At 41.6% G+C, this 20,548-nt stretch overlaps 2 protein-coding genes and 1 long non-coding RNA gene across 3 annotated transcripts in view; 2 read left to right on the top strand and 1 right to left on the bottom strand.

The window, feature by feature from the left end:
• Positions 1-15,459, top strand: evpla (envoplakin a). The gene is made up of 22 exons (XM_038713841.1): positions 1-183; positions 3,648-3,747; positions 3,852-4,006; positions 4,468-4,591; positions 4,906-5,037; positions 5,180-5,221; positions 5,645-5,806; positions 5,925-6,032; positions 6,153-6,248; positions 6,374-6,484; positions 7,764-7,910; positions 8,023-8,177; positions 8,282-8,379; positions 8,534-8,706; positions 9,431-9,606; positions 9,768-9,906; positions 10,030-10,223; positions 10,484-10,634; positions 10,844-10,927; positions 11,197-11,304; positions 11,397-11,489; positions 11,625-15,459. Exons 1-22 carry the CDS (start codon positions 134-136, stop codon positions 15,018-15,020), a joined length of 5,994 nt encoding a protein of 1,997 aa, XP_038569769.1. The 5' UTR covers positions 1-133; the 3' UTR covers positions 15,021-15,459.
• Positions 15,460-18,612: 3,153 nt separating this feature from the next.
• LOC119899317 overlaps positions 18,613-20,548 on the top strand; it is a 2,870-nt gene continuing 934 nt past the window's right edge. The window contains exons 1-2 of the long non-coding RNA XR_005443793.1: positions 18,613-18,856; positions 20,078-20,352. This is a non-coding gene — a long non-coding RNA (uncharacterized LOC119899317). The remainder of the gene's footprint in view (positions 18,857-20,077; positions 20,353-20,548) is intronic.
• The window catches only part of ten1 (TEN1 subunit of CST complex), a 9,418-nt gene continuing 7,925 nt past the window's right edge, over positions 19,056-20,548 (bottom strand). Inside the window, exon 3 of the mRNA XM_038713845.1 lies at positions 19,056-20,212. Coding sequence (XP_038569773.1) covers positions 20,061-20,212 — 152 coding nt within the window. The 3' untranslated portion in view covers positions 19,056-20,060. The remainder of the gene's footprint in view (positions 20,213-20,548) is intronic.

Genomic DNA, 20,548 nt, shown 5'->3' with positions numbered 1-20,548 from the left:
AGAGGAGCCAAAGGGAGAGGAGAGACAGAGTGGGAGCCACAGGGTGAGGAAGACTGAGACGAAGAAGGAGTAGAGAGCACAGAGTGAGATTTTTGTGGGATCTCTAAGTGACCTCCCCTCCACGACCTCCAGGATGTTTAAGAAAAAGGATAGTACGCTCAAAGGCACGAGCAAGAGCAGCACGTGAGTTTTTGGTTCCCCAAGGACTTTATGAATGTATGCGTATGGTGACACTATCTCGGCCATGTCCCCCCCTTCCTGTTCTTCCCCGAGTCGAGAACTGTGTCATGTTTCATGTGCGTGCTGTTGTCCTCTTTTTCTCTGTTGTTTTTCACCTCCAGTTACATGATGGTTGGGGTAGAAAAAAATGTTTAAGGCAAGCTTGCTCAGGATATTTGTTCACTGAGTTATGTCAAAGTTAGTCCTCAGGGATGGTGAATGCTTTGTGAGATGTTTGCCAGCCTGTTAACAGGGCCAAGAGGTCCGGTTTACTTTGTAAACATGAGGTGAGGAAAGCGTGCTTTGAGGCTACAGGTGGAACTAGTGGAAATGCGTTTTTGACAAGAAGTCAAAGTCACACAAAGGAAAAACATCAGTTCTTTCCAACATGCTTCTCAGGCACCCAAACCTGCTAAAAGTTGACTTTATGTGCCAGTTTTCCTCAAACATGAGCCAAGATTTAGACTTTTGATGGCTAGCACAACATTGCTGTTTGGAAAGAAAAACCTTTGCGTGATAATTTCAGTGTCAGGAGATGATCCGACAGCTGGGATTTACCCAGGATGTCCTGTGTCCCGTCTGGCCCGGCTGCTGTTGAGGAAATATGTGTCACTAATACAGAACATGTTTCAAAATAGTACTTCATCTGGAGGTAGAAGGCTGCTTGCAACTCGATTAAGAAGAAACATAAGATTTTAAATGTTCTGAAAAAGCTTTATTGGATGTGTAATATGTGAAATGTTCACTCCTTTTTCATGCATTAAACACAGTGCGGAGCCAAATGATCAGTCAGTGTATCCGCCTCAAATTTGCTAAATATGAAAAGAAATCTCCCGGGTTTCTGATCTTACTGCAGGTAAAGAGGTGATGATGAATTGATTTAACTCGTAGTAATGAGGAGTGATGAGGACAGGTTGTATTTGTGGTCACCAGGACATGTTTGACTTAAAGTGATTTAATTGACATACTAATGACTTTAAATCCGCTTTTAAACACATGATCTGTGACAGGAGCATAACTGAATCTGGGGATACAGCTGGCTGCCAAACTGATGAATAGTTGTGACCAGCCTGTGGTTTCACCTTTCCCCTGCCCTGGACAGTTTGAGGGCAGGGTAGTTTATACTGCGCTGCTGGTTTCTGTCTCTCTCGTGGGCGTTGGTTCCCAACTGTACTTTATGTTGTGACACAGGACATATTGCTCAGTTCATTTGGCTGATAAGAAACTTGCTGCAAGTAATGATTATTTTCATAATTGGTGAATCTTTAGATTTAGCGATTGATCGTCTAGTCTATGAATTGTCAGCAAATCTAGATCACAATTACAGTTTTCAAGTTTTTTGTTTTGTCTGACAACTTCCATATTTTCTGTATTATTAAATTCATTAAATATTATGTCAATAGAAATGATAGAAAACAGAGAAAAGCATCTAATCCTCACATTGCGGACACTGAAACCAGCAAATATTTCACATTTTTACTTAAATTTTGACTTCAAAATTTTAACTTTAATAATGAATCAATAATCAGTCACTGATTCATATTCTATCCATTGATGAACAGATTAATCAACTTATTGTCTCAGCACTAATGCAAACTGACAGATACCTGACTCTCCTGCTGAGTGAGCAGGAATAGGGAGGCCATTGTCAGAGTGGCAGCAGAACCAGATCAGCTCGCAGCTCAGTGAGTCAGATCAGGAGGAGCAACGAGTTCTCTGCATTCCTCTGTCGCTCCATCGTTACCATCATTAAAGAGCTGTGTGAAACTGCATTCAGGTCATTGTTGTAAATCTATCTTAAATGTCATTCGTTTGTTTTCTCTCTGGGGGGAGATGACTTTGTAGCTCTGAGGTGGTTCTCAGGTTGTAAATCAGCCTTGTAGCATAAACTCTCAGCGAGAAGACAGTGAGTTTAACAAGAGTTTAACATGTGAAATTATTTCTTATGATGTCGGTGGTGCAGTGGTTAGCACTGTCCCCTCACAGCAGGAAAGTCATGGGTTCAAACCCAGGCCTTTCTGTGTGGAGTTTGCATGTTCTCCCCGTGTCTGCTTGGGTTCTCTCCGGGTGCTCCGGCTTCCTCCCACTGTTTGTGTGGCCCTGTGATGGACAGGCGACCTGTCCAGAGTGTACCTCGCCTTACGCCCGATGTCAGCTGGGATTGGCTCCAGCCCCCCGTGACCCTGTATGAAGGATAAGCGATGGATGGATGGATGGCGTCAGTGGGCAGGTTTTTGAGGAGTTCAGATTTTTGAACAAACCCCCCAAAAAGAACAACTGTCTCCCATTATGCAGCGGTGACTGATTTTACAGAGTAAATGCTGCAAATTGTGAGGATGTTTCTTAGTATTACAAAAGAAAATAATTTTCCACACCTGGTATTAAACAGAAATTTGCAGGTGAATGAGTGTGTGAGGAAATGGTGTAGAAACTGGATTTTCATCTATATACACACTACTTTGGATGTTTTGACACGCAAAGTACAAATAGGCTACATGCAAGAAATTCAAGTGCAAGTTTCTCTTCTAATGAGATGCTTTTCTGCAGCGGTGGAAGAAAACTTTACCTGTGAATGAGAAGATGGTGAAAACAGCTCTGGTGACTGTATAGTTTCCATTTTACTACAAAGTTCACCACAATTTACAAAATTTAATTTATGTATAATTCATCATTAACTCGCAGACAAACTCAGAAGATTTAGTCACCACGAAGCCTCTTGCACAAAAAATAGATATAGATTGCAACATCATCCTTTGTTTCCTTTATCCAAATCCCAAGCTCCACAATCTTTTGTTTTTTGACTCCAAATAAACGTTTAATGGATGTTGTTCCTCTCTCATTGCCAGCCAGTAGAATCTCCTCCTCCTTTTGTCTGTCTGACCATTTCTCAGCCGAGTGAGTGGCATCGACAGGAGAGCAACACAAACAGTGACAGAGGGAGTGACAGTCACAGTCAGTCACTGTGGAATGATTAGCATTTAAAGAAACGCTTACAACATGTCTGGGCTCTTTGGTTAATGTAAAAAACTGCTGATATGAAGCTTGTCCAAAAATATACACCAATTTTATTTTCTGTTCTTGAAAATGAATCCTTCATGGTATGAGAAAGTGTAATTAAAATGTCCCTACTCTTCTTTGTCTTTTTTCAACAAGAAAAACATAAAAGTAAAGATTCCCTAAAAGTTAGCTTGTCTTTTAAAGTGTTTTGCAGTCAATAATTAGATCATGATCAGTGAGATAACTGTACATCATTGAGAGTCCCTGAATGAAACAAACTTCGCCACCTCTACTGCTGAGTGTCGGTCCTGATACAGAGGACGCGGGGTTGTGAGGGGGATCACGGAGCATGAGAGGAGAAGACTGAACTGAGCTACACGTTCAGATCTGTGCTTGTGGCTTAACCTATGACCTTCCTCCTCATGCTGCAGGAGCCCCGCCAGCAGCCTGGCCTTGCTGGTCGCTCAGATGCAAAAGAATGCCGACCAGGTGGAGAAGGACATCCTCCGGTCTGAGGAGCTGCTGGCTGTGGTGAGAACACAAAAGCACCTACTGAAAAACAAACACAAACTTATGCACTAATGATACATCACCTTGACAGGAAAATCCCCCTAACTGTCGTCTACTTCCACCAGGATGCTGAAAATGACAAGAATGAGCTGCCCTTCAAGCATAAGGATGAGATATCAGACAAGCTGGGCGAGGCTGAGGGCCTCCTGAAGGACCTTTTCCTGGACGTTGACAAAACCAAGAAGCTCAGTCACCCACAGGCCAGAGAGATAGAGGGCGAGTAAGTTGTTGCAGAAAACACAGGGTGGTTTACCATTAGAATAATAAACACAATAAGTTAAACGAGACAAAGTATCTTTTGTGATCCTTTGAGTGATTGCCAATACATCATCGAGTCTCCACCCTGAAGCTAATGCCAATTTTCATGGAGGCCCAAAGTATATACAATTAAAACCAATAATTATTTACAAGGCCACTTTTCTTTGTCTGTCAATCAAGACAAACAGGGCCATGAAAAAGCAAACAGACTTTGGAAAAAGGACATTTGGACATGAAAACAATTGGAATTAAATAATAATGACTTTCAATGAATTGTGAAAAGAAGCAGATGAAAAACTCTGATCATAGTATTAAATTCTTCACACTAAATATTTAGGCTGCATTTAATTGTATGTTTATTTCAAAACGTATTGCACGCTCTGGTTCTCAATAAATACGAAGTTCTTTGCATCTCCTCCCCAGCGTCTTCCGACTCCATGAGCGCTGGTTGAAGGACTGTGCCTTCTACAGAGAAATCTACGAGCAGATTGATGACGTGTCGCTGATGCCCAGAATCGACTGGGGGCCTCTTTTCAATGAGAAGCAAGTAAGTGTAATAACATTTTCTGAACATTTTGGTCAGTCTGCTTAAAAACTCAGATTCAGGATTGGTGTCATTCTTTGAGAAGGATAACGATGGCAGTTTTTTATATATTTTTTATTGTCAACAAATCCCACGAAAAGACCAAAACCATCAATGATCCTGCTTGTGCATGTTTCCAGTCCATAAAGGCTTTCACTACCCTGCAAAAACACATTAACCAGAGTTGAGCGAGTTAAAACACCTGTAAGACTCACCCTTTCACGTTATTTTGTTTCTACATACCATTAACTGTGTTCTTCCGGTGTTTGCGCTCTCAGAAACAGGTGAACTCGGAGGACTATGGCCCAACCATGGCAGACCTGGAGAAGCAGGTTGCCGCTCACAACATTCTGCACAAAGAAGTTGAGACCTACAAGTCGCAGCTCTGCATCAGCTCAGCCGGCAGCAAGGTGAACAAACGTGTTTAAATGAAAACACATTCACAGGATACTTAACTTGAGATACAAGTGACACTTTGAGCACTCAGCCTGTTAACTTCCTGCTTGTCTTCTTTAATCTTAATGAAAAACATGTTGCTTTCTTGTCTTTCAGGAGAAATACACAGACCTGCAGAAACAGTACAACAATCTACTGGTGAGCTGAGTTGATCACATGTAGTACAGCATCATTTATTTTTGAGTTTTATGATGAAAAGCCTATAAAGTCATTGAGTGAACATTCAATGGGAGATCTTTGAGACATATCTCATCACTTTATTTCAACATTAATATTTACTCTTTGACTTTTATTTGTTATTAATAGTCATGTGATAGCATACACCTAATTATTTCACATTAAAAGTTAAACGGATTATTTGTTATAGTGTCTTAGCAAATAAATCATAAATATCCAAATCAAAAACAAAATGTGAGCTTTTCCTCCTTTGCTCCCTAACCGGTACGCTATTGGTTCTTTTTCAACAACATAAAATTGACAAAGCCTAAAGCCTTCAAATGTCTTTGATATAAATTATTTGTACTTTCAGTTTTGAATCAGTTTCATTTATTCTCTCCGCAGGACAACTCCAAGTGGCGTCGCCACTACCTGAACAGTCTGTATGAATACATGCATGGTTGCAACAAAGAAGTGGCCTTCCTGGGAGAAGAACAAGACAAGATAAAAAGGCAGGACTGGAGTGACCGCATGGTGGACCCACCTGACGTCCGCAGGCAGTATGAGGTCGGGACTGACAAGTTGTTAAAACAGTGAAAGATACAATTCCTGGCAACTTATGAGTCCAAATAATGAGATGACGTTAACGACATAAATAACCCCATTTTGATTTGATCTCAATCAGAACTTCAAGAACAACAGCCTGCTGTCGCACGAGAGCGAAGTGAACAGACTCCAGGACGATGGAGACAAACTCATTGACCTGAAGCACCCTGCCAGTGCCACAATACAGGTACCTGTCATTAACCAGAATACACTTCTTTCAACAAAAAAAGTCTTCATTAGTTAAACTCATTTCAATGCCATTTAAACCCATGTTAGGTTAACTCATAACATTACATCACATTTACAGGCTCAGAAAGATACCGTACGAAACGAGTGGCAGAAATTCCTCAATCTCTGCATTTGTCAAGAGACACACCTGGACAATGTGGAGGAATTCAAAAGGGTAAATATGGTGCATCATGCACCACCATTTGAGTCACATATGTGTAGGAAGATATGCACATTTTGTCTCTTTGTCATCTCTCTGTAGCGTGAACTGTTATAATAATTTTTTTGTGTGATTTTCAGTACCAATTGGAAACTGAGCAACTGTCAGAGACACTGACCAAACTCAACAACGGCCTGGATCCCAAGTCCATCAGCAAGAAGAGCAACGCAGAGACACTGATGCAGCTTGAGGTACAGTGGAGCTTTTGTTATGGTCCTTACAACACATTACATATTACAGAGGCAGAATCAAGAGCTGCAAGTCGATGCAAATAAAAACAACTTGCAGAAGAAGAAGAGGAAAAAGAGGGTAACGAGAGGCCGAAAGGAGGACCCGAATATTCAAAAGGAGACGATATGAAATAATGAATGACACTGTAGCACCTACTTGTCTTATTGTAAATAGTTATAAAAAGAAGTGACATGGTGTTTCTTAGTTGTAATATAGAGCAAGATTCATATACACAGCACAATTAATATGCACTAAATAGTACACCCCCACAGATAAATAATGCCACAGTCTTTCTTTTACTAATTTCTCACAACTTCTCCTCAATTTAAAAGGGTTTAATAATTAAAGGAAATCCAGCTCCCACAGTTCATTCTAACATAACTATCTATCAGGTTTCCTAAAGTTCAAATACAGGGGGAAACAGAAATAGTTACATTATTTCATTGAGTGTTTTGGACATTCCCAGCAAATAAAATTCCATTAAAGGTTCAGTGTGTAATATTTAGAAGGATCTATTGACAGAAATGCAATATAAGATACATAAATATGTTTCAGTGGTGTCCCCTTACATTGACTTAGCCATGTTGCACCACCATGTTTCTACAGTAGCCCGAATGGACAAATGGCTCTTCAGAACATGTTACGTCACTACGTTGAATATGTACGAAGAAGAACAAGCATGTTAGTAGTAATAGTAAATAAGCTTCTCCTGCCCATTTGGAATGGGAGGGGTGAGCGGATGAAAAAAAGTGTACTTTGATTAGTTTAAAATCACATATTGCATTGACATATTTTGCAAACATGTCATTTGTAATATAGCTATAACGGTTAGTTTACTGTCCATGTAGATTGAACTAGATGTCTGCATGTTGTTTATATGCTCTGATAATGCTCTGATAATGCTAATCCAACAAATCTTTGTAGTGGCGTCCATGCTCATTCCACATTCTGACTTAAGAGCACATAAACACACACTGAAGTCGGAAGAATGACTTCACAACTCAGGAAATGGGCCTATCCCAGGAGCATGTGAATGCACCTTGAGCTGCTGGTTGCAACCCTCACCACTAGATGCCACTAAAACCTACACACTGAACCTTTAAACTATTATTAGAGATAAATGTTTGAAGTACTTTTGATTTAGTCTTCATACTAAGATAATGTATCAGATGAGGATTTGTTGTTCTACCACAAGATGAGTATTTCTAAGGTATCTTGTCTGTGTCTGTTTTCCTCCAGGCGGAGGAGAAGTCAGTACAGAACTGCGAACAGCTGCTGGCAGACCTGAGGAAACGCAGCACCACCATTGCTCCTCTGAAGCTACGACGCAACAACCCCAACAGACCCATCACAGTGGAGTCCCTGTGTGACTGGGAGACAGATAAGGTGGAGTTCTTAGCCATACATTTTTATCAGGCACTCACAGAAAAAAAAAAGGCAAAGACTGTCAACTGCCTTTCTTATTCATTGTCCATGTGTTTTATTTATTATCATCTAGGCTTCTCTTTCAAGAGGGGACAAGTTCACCCTGAAATCTAACTCAGACATAAAGAACTGGGATGTTATCTCCACTGATGGGAAAACAAAAACTTTCCCAGGAGTGTGCTTCCAGATCGCACCACCTGATCCAGAGGCCATTGACAAAGTGGACCTGTAAGTAATGCAAGGCTCTATTATTGTGCAGCTGCAACAAACAATGCAAGAATATGTCAGTGATACTGTTCCTATTTCTACCTTCCTCTCTCTTCATTTATTAGGTTGGGTGGTGAACTTGCAGACATCAAAAAGAGAAGAGCTGCTCTGGCGAGCTCTCTGAAGAATCAAAAATCAGAGATCTCTAGGTCCCAACAATCAGGTCAGTCTCTATAAATGAATCCTTACATAATTACGTGGCATTATCAGTTCTATAAACTGAATTGTTTACCAGTTGCACACATAGTTTGTCTTTTTTATCTTAAGGTTATAATCAGATTAGGCCAATCAATAAACTTCCCTGTTTCCTCATGTAGCCCCAGTGTCTTCTGCCCCACTGGACCCCAAAGCAGCAGCATTGTCTCAGCAGCTGGACAAGCTGGACAAAGAACTGACCAAGGCTGAAGAGGGCATGATGAGTCGCATGCGAGCACCACTGAGCCGCAGCGACCCGGCCGGAGATCTGGCCAAAAGGCTAATGGAACAGGAGGTGAGAGGAATGAAGTCCCAGACAGAGATCAACACTGGCAACTGTGTTGATTCATTTCATCTCAGTTCATTGGAGCTAAGGTTGCTCCTGTTGGCGTGTTTTCACGCCAGTCTCATTTAGACTGTTTCTTAGCATATTCGACGTTTGTTTACAGTACACCCTGAATCCTGTTACCTTCAGGGAAAATTGCGAGAGCAAGTGGCCTCCTGTGGAGTACGAGGCCAAGCGTACAAAAAGCTATAAAATAAGGACAAAAATTGACCTGGTGGACACATAAGAACTTATTTCATATTTAAATACATAATGTTAAATCTATGTGGGTCGATGTAATTTCTCATGAGTCTAGAGTCGTGATCCTGTGAGTGAGTTTCACCTACAGCTCATCGAGAGGCTAGAAGAAATGCCAGAAGTTATGTAGTTATACTCGACAAGTTACACTCGACATACACTATAGTAATCAAGTTTAGTTAATGCATCTCTAATAGTCCTTCATTAATCAATTCAACAAGGTATATTCACTGAAACCAATATATTGATAGCTTCCATTCAGCCAAAAAAATGTTATACCTTTTATCCAATTATTCACTACATATATCATATGTGTCTTGACAGACATGAATGTAATTCTAGCTTGAGTTTACATCTTGAACACTAGATGATTTGATATTTGATGATACAGTATATTAATGCAATAATCTAAAGTATCTACATTTGTCCCTTACAGCAAACTACCAAGGCTCTGAAGGCTCTGGAGCAGCAGAAGCTGGCAGCTCAGTCTGACCTGCAGCCCCTGCTCTCCAAAGATCCCAATGGTACTCCTTCTGCACTGCCACTCAAACTGAGTGCTGCCAACAACAAGCACAACAGCATTGCAGAGCTTGCTGACCTCTACTCCAAGAAGTAAGTGTATGCTTTGTCTGGGAAGTGGTGAAGGGTTTGGAAAACTCTTTCTCCTTCTGTCATAGTTGTACAGGTGTGCATTGGTTGTGCTTTGCTGAGCTCTGCTGCTTAACTAAATAATCTCAGTACACTTATCAGAACATTTATTTTATTTTTTTCAGAGCGAATGCATCTCTCAACCTGGAGCGGCAGATCAGGAAGGTAGATGGCCTTGTTTCCGGGTTTGAGAAGAATCTGAGTGAAGATGGACCAATCCTTGATGTGCCCAACGCGATCCAAACCCGCGCTGGGGACATTCAGGTGAGGAAATATGCACTTCCACGTTTCTGTAACATCTTACCTCATACAAGGTGATTCTCTTTCTCATGGACTCAACCTAGATTTGACAGCTTGTAAAATGCAAGTATCCTTTGCTGTATCCAGCTGAAGCGTAAGTCTGTGGCAGCAGCTCAGGACGACATGAAGAAGCTGAGTCAGGATCTGGAGACCACAGAAAAGATGTGCAGCTCTCTGCAGCAGGGCTACCAGGAGTACTGCCCTGACATCCAGCGCCAGAAAACAGAGGTCAAGCAGCTGCAGGCCCGCTACACAAACGTGGCCAACCAGCTGAATGAGAGGTGAGAATCATACAGCGGACTTCAGTTTGAAATCCACTATAAGACTGGGTCCCAACCTGGGTGTCACAGGATAAATCTGAGGGTCCAAGATGAATAAAAGGATATAAAAGAAGAAGAAAGAACAGGCATACATATTTTTGTTTTATGTGAAATTGGACTTATTATGTATAACCCTGAATATGTAACTTCAGGGTACCATAATGCAGAGCTTTTACAAAGTCAGTTGTTACATTTTCTGTCATATTGATGAATTCTCTCAGAGAAAACATCTTACAAAAAGCTGCAACCAAGAACCAGGAGTTCCAGAGCATACGCAAATCCACGAACTCCTACCTGGAAAACCTGCCAACAAACCAGATTAACCTCGATGATGATCTGTCTCAGATCGCTGCTAAGCAGAGCTCCCAACAGGTGAGACTGTCTCCTGACAGTACAGTAAGTGTCAGGTGGAGAATAGTGGAGGGTGCTTGTCTCTTTTTATCCACTCCTCTATAAATCGTTACATCTGTCAGTGATTTATTTATACATAAATATGTAAATGTTTAAGTATCTGCTATTATTAAATGATAGATTGTATTAATAACTTACAGTGATTAACATATACTTACTTTTCACCATAGAGGGTTATGGAGGACCTGAAGAGGAAGGGAGACGACATAGGCAGAGCATCTGACCTGTCTCAAGAACTGCAGATTCTAATGAATGTAAGACTCAAATGGATTATGATACAATGCTATTGAACATTATAGAGAATGTATTGGTGATTGCAGGCATTGTATCAAAACTAAATAAAGGAAAAAAATCGCTACCATCAGAAATGACATCATTTTACAAAAGTTTTAAATCACGATTTCTATTCAAAAAATTATTTACAAATAGTCCGCATCTTTTAATGCAAGCATACTTCATAAACTGAATAAATTACCTTATGCTCAAACCAGTAAGTATAGCCTAATTCTTCAAATCTGTACAGGAATACGAGGTCAATGTTGACAAATACAACAGTACACTTGAGAATGCTGGAGCCCCTGTTGCAAAGAAATCTTCTGTGCTCACACTGGCTGATGCTCTTCAGAAACAGGTAACATTTAAACTCATATGTTTTAATATACTGTTACATTTATTAAAAGATCAAGGTGGCTGATGGTTTGCTGTGTCTCTTGTTTATTACAGGAAAAGGATCTGGTCAACCGTTATGCTAAATTAACAGCTGAAAACACTCAACAACAAAAACAGATGGGCTTGGCTAAGAATCTCATTTCACAAGTAAGAAAACTGTTTTCTATGCTTTGCATTAACTCTTTACTATAAAATGTTCTACATAAAACTAACTAGCTAAGTCACAAAACAAATCACTTGACAACTTTTTGCTGTACAATTAATTTTCTTCTCTTGCTACAGAAGGAAGAGAAAGTCCAAATGGTGGCACAGCAACAAGTGCAGATTCAAAACCAGCAAAGGAGTTATTCTGAGCTAAACAGTCTGTCCAAAGAACTGGATGAAGAGAGGGAGAGGAGAATGCATGTAGAGACAAACCTGAAAACCTTTAAAGAAAGGATGATGTCGTTGAAGAGTCGTAGAGGAGTGGAGCGTGTTGAGGAGAAAGAAGTTCTGCAGTACTACCGTGACCCCAAACTGGAAAGTGATTTGGCTGCTCTGCAGAACACACTGCATGAAGAGAGCCTGAGACGTAGCACCACCCAGAGTCAGGTTGAGGTGTTTAGCAAGAAAATAACCATTCTGGAGGAAACCCTCAAAACCGCTACACCCAAACTGGTGACCAAAGAAGTGACAGAGTTTGAGAGAGATCCTCAGCTGGACAAAGAAGCCACTAAAATAAGAGACGAAATAGCAAGGATAAGAGATGAAATTCGAGTGAGAGATGGGGAGCATATTCAGATGAAGACAGAAGTCACAATTCTTCAGCAGAAGAGACCAACCATCAAAGAGAGGGTGGTTAAAAAGGAAGTAGTGAAAGTGGAACAGAACCCGGAGATGTTGAGAGCAGTGAAAGTATTTAAGACAGAAATTTCTGATGAGACCAACAAGGCCAAGCTCATCAATGATGAAATCTTCCAGACAAGAAGCCAGATTAATGCACTTGAGAGACTGATTCCTAACATCCAGCCGAAGGTCATCACTAAGGAAGTGAAAAAGATTGAACAAGATCCTGAACTCATCACTGAATCTAAGAGGATTCGAGCAAGCGTGGATGAAGAGAGGATTGAAAACAACTCTTTGTCCAAAGAACTCATGGAGCTCCAGAGCCGCTACCGAGAAGTTCAAGACTGGAGACCAAAAGTCGAGGTGAAGGAAATTGTCAATGAGATATTCCGGATAGACCCAAGCACAGAGGTGGAGATAATGCGTCTCAGGAAAGACATACAAGACACCAGCAAGCAGCGCTCTGATCTGGAGAAGGAGATCACCCAGGTCACGTCTAATCTGAGCGCCCTTCGTTCTGAGAAGCCCAAAGTGGAGCTGAAGGAAGTTCTCCAAGAGGTGATTAGGGAGGAAAGAAGCCCTGAAAATGAGAGAGAGATTCAGAGGCTCAATGATCAGGTGAACCATTTACACTCCACTTACAACTCCATCCAGGACCAGGTACTACTTCTCAGGAAAGAGAGAGATGAATGGAAGGCTGAAAAGTCCAAAGTAGAGACCAAACTTGTCACCAGAGAAGTCATCAAGTATGAACCTGATCCTCTGTTGGAGAAGGAAGCTGACCGCATGAGAAAAAATGTGCGGGAGGAGGCACAGCTGCGGCGCAGCATTGAAGAAATGGTGTTTGATCTGCAAAACAAATACATCCTGTTGGAGAGACAGAAGCCTGAGGAGAAAGTGGTTGTGCAAGAAGTTGTGCGTTTACAGAAGGACCCAAGGCAGTTAGCTGAGCATGAGAGGCTCAGCAGGAACCTGGATGAACAAGTAACAGCTCGGCGTCAGCTGGAGCTAGAGCTGCAGCAGCTAAGATCAAAGGTAGAAGATCTAGAAAGGATCCTCAGAGAGAGTGATGAGCGCCAAAAGAGGAATCAAGCCGAGTCTGAACTCAGAGAGCTCCGACTGCGCATCATACAGCTGGAAAATGCCCCACCTCCTGTTGAGGAAAGTATTGTTGTTGAGGAGGTACTGAAGGTCGAAAGAGACCCAAAACTGGACAGGCTGACCAACAGTCTTCGGTCGGACATGGACCGGGAAACCAGCAATATCCTGCGTCTCCAGAGAGACATCCAAAGCATCACTCTAAAGCTTGAGATCCTGCAGAAGGAGAAGTCTAGTCAGAAGACGGTGTACAAAGAGGTTGTCCGTGTTGAGAAAGACCAGGCTGTCGAAGCAGAGAGGGATCGCCTGAGGGAACAGGTGTCTCAGTATAAATTTACAAGACGCGACCTGGAAGATGAAATCAGACGTCTCAATGAGAAAATGAACATTCTGATCAGCACATCAGGCTCTTCGAGAGAGGAAACTACCCTGATTTCGAACAGAGATGCCTTACAGAGGGAGAGGGACAACCTCACAAGGGAGCTCAGGACGCTGGAGACCACGAGACACGACATCAGCCTGTCTTTCAAGCAGCAGAGCAGGCTAGTGAGTGAGAGAACACAGCTGAGCAGGGACAGGAGTCTTAAGATGGAGTCTGAAACGCACCGTCTGGAGAGGGAGATCCTGGATGAAAAAGACAAGATCCATCTGCGAGACAGCACCATCCGGGAGCTTCTGATGACCCTGCAGAAAGAGGAGCAGGCAGAGACAAGGACCAAAGAGACCAATGTCTCCACTAAAATCACCATTCTGGATCCAGATACAGGCAAAGACATGTCTCCTTATGATGCCTTCCTGCAGGGCATGATTGATCGTCAACAGTACATTCACCTGCAGGAGCTGGAGTGTGACTGGGAGGAGATTACTTCCTTGGGACCTGATGGGGAGACATCTGTACTGCAGGATCGCAAGAGTGGAAAGCAGTACCCCATCAAAGATGCCCTGAAGGCAGGCAGGCTGACGGAGTATAACCTACAACAATACAAACAAGGCAAGATTCCCATATCAGAGTTTGCCTTGCTGGTTGCAGGTGACAATAAAAAGCTACCCCAGTTGAACTCAATCATCCCAAAGTCCACCACAACAGTGAATTCTGCCCCCCCAGACCTCTCCACTGCTAAAGAAATCTACCCAGTTGCTGGGATAATGGATACAAACACCAACACCTGCTATACAATACGCAGCGCCACCATGCGTAAACTGATCGACCCAACCACTGCCCAAAAACTGCTAGAAGCACAGGCATCAACAGGAGGCATCATTGACATCAACAGCAAAGAGAGATACACAGTTCACAAGGCAGCAATGAAAGGCCTCATTGAAGACAGTCAAATCCAGAGACTACAAAATGCACAAAGGGCCTTCACTGGTGTTGAAGACCCCATGACCAGAGAGTGTTTGTCTGTAGGAGAAGCTGCTCAGAAAGGCTGGATGCCAAAGGACACCGCCTTACGCTACATGGAGACACAGCACCTGACTGGAGGGCTGGTCAATCCCAACACTGGCCGTAGAGTAAGCATCATGGATGCCATTGGGACCAAAATGATTGACAGCACAATACTGAGGGAGCTGCAGGCCGAGTCGACCTACATCAAAGATATTGTAGACCCAATCACAAAGGAGAAGATCAGCTACAAACAAGCTCTGGATCGCTGCCAGAAAGACCCAATGTCAGGCTTACCAATGCTGCCTGCGTCATCCAAAGAGGCTGGTCAAACTCCAGTGTACAACTCTTCTAAATATGCAAGATTCTAGATATGTTTACAAACTACTTGGAGTTATCGGTCTGTATGTCTGTGGAGTGATGTGGTTATAATGTACTATTAGATTATGGTAAATCCATATGAAATGCTTACATTAATTACAATGTACATTTTGACTCAGGAAAAGTCTTCTACTGCAAAACTATCTGTCTTGCCAAAATGGTTGCTGCTGAGCTGCCTTTGTTTATCAAACATGTTTGATGTTGGCAGATTTTTTTTGATTTAATTTAAAAAAAGAGAATATAGTTTATCTTTGATATTATTGTGTTATAAGGGATACTGGGACATGGTGCAATGCTATTTACCAAGATTGATTTGATTCTGTATTACTCATGGGCTATCCTTGACACTGTTCACTTTAAACTCAATCTTGTTTGATACTTTAATACAAATATCAATAAATTTAAATTATAATGGTTAAAGAGCATGAACTCCCTTTCAGTGCTGTTTAGTCTTTTTAAACAAAACACATTTTCAACATTTACTTTCAAGAAAGTCATACCAGTTTAGACCTTACTTTAGGTCAAGGTCAAAGTTTATTTATATAGCATGTTTACAAACAGTCACTACTGCCCCAAAGTGCTGTACAGATACAGAGAACAGCATACGATAAAAAGCATAATAAATAGCCGAATAAAACCCTTCTAAAACAGAATATGCCAAAAACAGACAACAGATAAAAACTATATTTAAAGCAATAACAACAATAAAATGTCACAGCTCAGCATGTGTTAAAAGCCAGTGCAAAAAGATGTGTTTTTAAAAGTGATTTAAAGCTCTCAATAGAGGTAGCTGCTCTAATGTTGAGAGGAAGAGAGTTCCAGAGCTTAGGACCTGCTACTGAAAAAGCTCTGTCCCCTCTGGTTTTCAGTCTGGACCTTGGACAGTCTAAAAGCAACTGGTCAGTAGACCTAAGTGCTCTGACTGGAGTGTGCAAAATAAGCATATCAGATAAATACGATGGTGCCTGAAGACTGATCAAGGTCACAGTACAATGAGTTACAATAGTACAGGTGATTTGTGATCAGGGAATGCACTACTTTTTCCAGTTGGCTAGGGGGCAGGTAAGGCTTGACCTTCCCAAGAAGTCTGAGCTGAAAGAAGTTTGTTTTTACCACTGAGCTAATCTGTTTATCGAGTTTAAAAGATCTGTCAATAAAAACACCAAGACTTTTTACAAATGGGCAGCAGTTTGAGGATATTGGGCCAAGAGCACTGTTAAAACCAAAGACATCGGGCTCCCCAAAAATTACAACTTCAGTTTTTTTGTCATTTAAGTTAAAAAAATTCAGTGACATCCAGTCTTTTACTTCATGTAGACATTTTCTCAGTGCTTCAACTGAGTTTGTTTTGGTATTCAAAGGTAGGTAAATTTGGACGTCATCTGCAAAGCAGTGAAAGGAAATGTATTTTTGGAAGATTGATCCCAGGGGCAGCATATACAGCGAGAACAAGACTGGGCCTAAAATTGAGCCTTAAGGCACCCTGCTGTCAATCGGGGCTTTGTTTGAGTAAAAAGGCCCGAGATTTACAGAAAAAGACCTGTCTGTCAGATATGACTGAAACCACTTCAGAGCTGTGCCTTTAATGCCTGCACAGGACTCGAGTCTGGACAATAAAATCTTGTGGTCAACCGTATCGAACGCTGCAGTCAAATCTAAAAGAACTAGCACAGCAGAGCTACCAGAATCAGAAATTAAAAGAAGATCATTAAAAACTTTTAAAAGAGCAGTTTCTGTACTGTGACAAGATTTAAAACCAGACTGGAATTTTTCAAAGATGTTGTTTGAATTAAGGTGCAATTGAAGTTGGGCATATACCACTTTTTCTAGAACTTTAGATAAAAAAGGAAGCTTAGAAACTGGCCTGTAGTTGGACAAAGCAGAGGGGTCCAAATTGTGCTTTTTCAGGAGGCCTTTCTGTGTGGAGTTTGCATGTTCTCCCCGTGTCTGCATGGGTTCTCTCAGGGTGCTCCGGCTTCCTCCCACCGTCCAAAGACATGCGGACTAGGTTAATTGGTGACCCTAAATTGTCCTTAAATGTGAGCGTGAGTGGTTGTTCGTCTATGTGTGGCACTGCGATGGACTGGCGACCTATCCAGGGTGCACCCCGTCTTTAGCCCGATGCAAGCTGGGATTGGCTCCAGCCCCCCTGTATGCAGGATAAGCGGTTGACGATGGATGGATGTTTATCAAATTTAAAATACAAGGCCCAACAGAGTCAAAAACATCTTTAAAAAGCTTGGCTGGAAGGCTGTCTAATGAGGAGACTGAGGGTCTTAAATTTTGGACCGTCTTTGACAAGTCAGACAAAGGTATTGACAAAAAATCTTCAAAAACAGCTGAACATAAAGGTATAATACTGGGATCTGGCGCAACACAAAGGGTTAAGGCCCGGATAATGGACATCTTATCAGTGAAGAATTTACACAATCTGTCACACAGAAGGGCACTAGGAATAATGCCAGGATGTTCAGGGGGATTGATTATCCTATTTAAAACATTAAAAAGGACATGAGCTTAGTGACAGTTGTTTTGCACAAGGTTTGACATATACTGAGTCTTTGCAGCTTTGACAGCGTACTGGTAGTTAGACAAACAGTCTCTTAAAATCCCCAGAGACACATGAAGTTTGTCTTTTTTCCATTTACTCTCAGCATGGCGACATTTCCTTCTGAAAGCACGAGTAGTGTCATTGTGCCATGGCTCTCCATTTGAGTTTGAGCTCCTGTGCATAAACAGTGCTATTGAGTCAAGGATTTCTATGCACGTGGAGTCAACTCCAACTCAGCTCATCAATGTCCAAATTTGAAAAGGAGGCATCCAGGGACATTAAAGGAGAGGTGTCGAACGCTGCAGCTAAAAGGGAAGCTGTAGATGGATTAATTGCGCGCCGCTGACGCATGGGAATGCACGCTTTGCTTTGAGGGCACGGCAAAGAAACAGAAAACAAGACAGGCATGTGGTCAGAAATACCTGCATCAGAAATGTCCTTTATGGACAGATTTAGGCCATGGGACAAGACCAGGTCCAAAAAATGTCCCTTGTTATGGGTCGGGCAGTTCACAGACTGAGTAAGGTTAAAACAATCTAAAATGTTTAAAAAAAGTCCTTGACCAAAGGCTTAGAAGAAACACAAAAAACGTGAATATTAAAATCATCAACAATTACAAAATGATCATAATTAAGAGCAATGTCTGCCACGAACGCCGAAAAGTCCTTAATAAAATCCTTGTTAAATTTAGGAGGGCGGTAAATGAGCGCGCATAACACTGTTAAGTAAGGTTAATTTCGAAGAGTTGCAGCTCAAAGCTCTTGTATTGTTCACATGGGGTTTTTCTACAGTCAAGACTGGTTTTAAAAACTGTCGCTAGCCCTCCGCCTTTTCCCGTGGTTCGAGGAGAGCTAAAGAAAGAGCATGCCGGAGGAAGAAGCTCTGAGAAGGGGAAGCACTCACCGGGTTGAAGCCACGTCTCCAAAAGAAGCATGCAGTCAAGCTCCCGGGACAAAAAGAGGTCATTTAACATAAGTCTTGTTAGTCAAGGATCTAACATTGATCAGTGCCAACTGAAGAACAGTATCCTCCGTGCGCGAAGATTTGGCTCGAGCCAGTGACCGGAGATTCATTGGATCCACGCCGCGCTTGGCTGCTCGAGGACGCCGGGGAACATAGGTACTCCTCCGCCGTTGCGTGCAGCTGGTCCACAGCGATGACAGCTCCGGGTTGGATCGGGAGAAGCCACCGCTTCCTGGAGTCCGGAGGAGAAAGGACAGCCGGTGAGGGACAGCCGCGTTGAAACCCCGGGCCATTTCTCCGTGTAGACCGCAGGTATGCTCTCTGTACATGAACATGCTGGTCATTAAACACTATATGTAATTTCAAAGGCATAGTAATCCTTTAATAAAGTGGTTCCCAACCTGAGGTCGGGATCGGGGTTTTTTTTTCTTCTCAGATACTGGATGCTTTCATCTCTTTAGGCCTCTAACAGTCTTTCAAATGAAAATGTAAGAGATCGGGCAGACACACATGGGCTGCAGTGGTTTTTATTGTCATCTAATAATTGGTCTACGAAATTTCAGAAGATAATGGCCATAACAATTTCCCAAACTACAAATAATCAGACATCCTCCTATTGTTGAATTTGTCTAACCAAGAGTCCAAAACCATGCCATTAAGGAAAAGACAGAAAAGCAGCCAATCTTCCTATTGGCCCAGCAGGAATTTAAAAAATATATGGCATTTATGTATGAAACATGACAGCAATCAACTATCAAAATTGTTCTTTGTGAATGGACTAACAGATTAATAAACGAATCATTTAAGCCTTAGTTCACATTAAGAAGGATCACAAGCTAAAAGGTTGGGAACCAGTAAGATTTTTATTCTGCTAGTGGAGCTTCAGTGCAAGTCCTTGCCTATATAATAGTCCAGGCTACACCTAGCTGCTAAATTGTATCTAATAAATATCTTTTCAGCTGTCTGATCAGTAGTAAGTGTTTGATAGGAGTGTTTGAATTTTGAAACCCCATTTTAATGTGAGTGGAATATATCCATTCAGGTTTTTTTAAATCTATATTACGTGACCCATACATGACACATCTATTGTAACGATTTTAAAGCATTTGAAAGATATCAGACCACAAAGTTACATCGAGAATGTTAAGACTGGAAACTCCCACCATTAAAATTTGCAGCATTGAAAAACCTATTGTTATCAGACAGCTCAACATGGCTAACAAAATGTACCATATTCATGTCATGGCCCAAAGCATCTGCTAGTAATACTTTGTTGAACACACATGCAACCCTAATGTCAAGCCATTCATTTGGGGCTGTAATTATCAAATAGCAACCCCAGGACTGATACAGTGCCGAAAGCTGTTATGATCAGAGGTAGACATGATAGTCATTTAGTCAGTACATCTATGTCTTTTACACTTTTCACACAACAGCACTCCAGTGAATCTTGGCAGCACTGGTAGTCCTGATACTCAATGAGCACCCTGGGAAACTTGATGAATGAAGACCCTAATCACGTTGTATGTGCAGGTTGTGCAGCATCACTCGGTGTACGCTCCCTCTCCCCAAAGAAGCTCCTTTGCTCATTGATGGCTTTCTGTAGAAGAGCAATGTTTACACCATCAACACAGTTTAGCACACGGGCACGGACCATCACGCCAACCCCTGTAAGACGAGAAGATACAGATAAAAGAAGGCGACAGAGGCAAAGAGTCCTGGATGTTTCTTAAATGGGTCCAGTGATTCAAGATTTAATTTAATTAATGTGGGTGAAATTGAGGCACACAAACAATGATATTAAAAAGGTAAGTTAAGTTCTATTTCAACTTGACAGCTTATAAAAATCTATTTATATACTAATCATATTCATATAATATATCATATACAATTTCACATCTGGTGATACTACTTTCAGATAGCCAGTCAATTTCTCGTTGATAAGTGGATCCAAGAATAATAGGAAACTGCTGTTTGAAATTCCAAATAAAGAAAGTCTTTCCT

This window comes from Micropterus salmoides, unplaced genomic scaffold, assembly GCF_014851395.1.
Source record: "Micropterus salmoides isolate LMB-PRFRI ecotype aquatic unplaced genomic scaffold, ASM1485139v1 Ms_hic_scaffold_12, whole genome shotgun sequence".
NCBI lineage: Eukaryota > Metazoa > Chordata > Actinopteri > Centrarchiformes > Centrarchidae > Micropterus > Micropterus salmoides.
The sequence above is the reverse complement of the archived record's forward strand: the minus strand, read 5'-3'. Positions and strand labels throughout refer to the sequence as shown.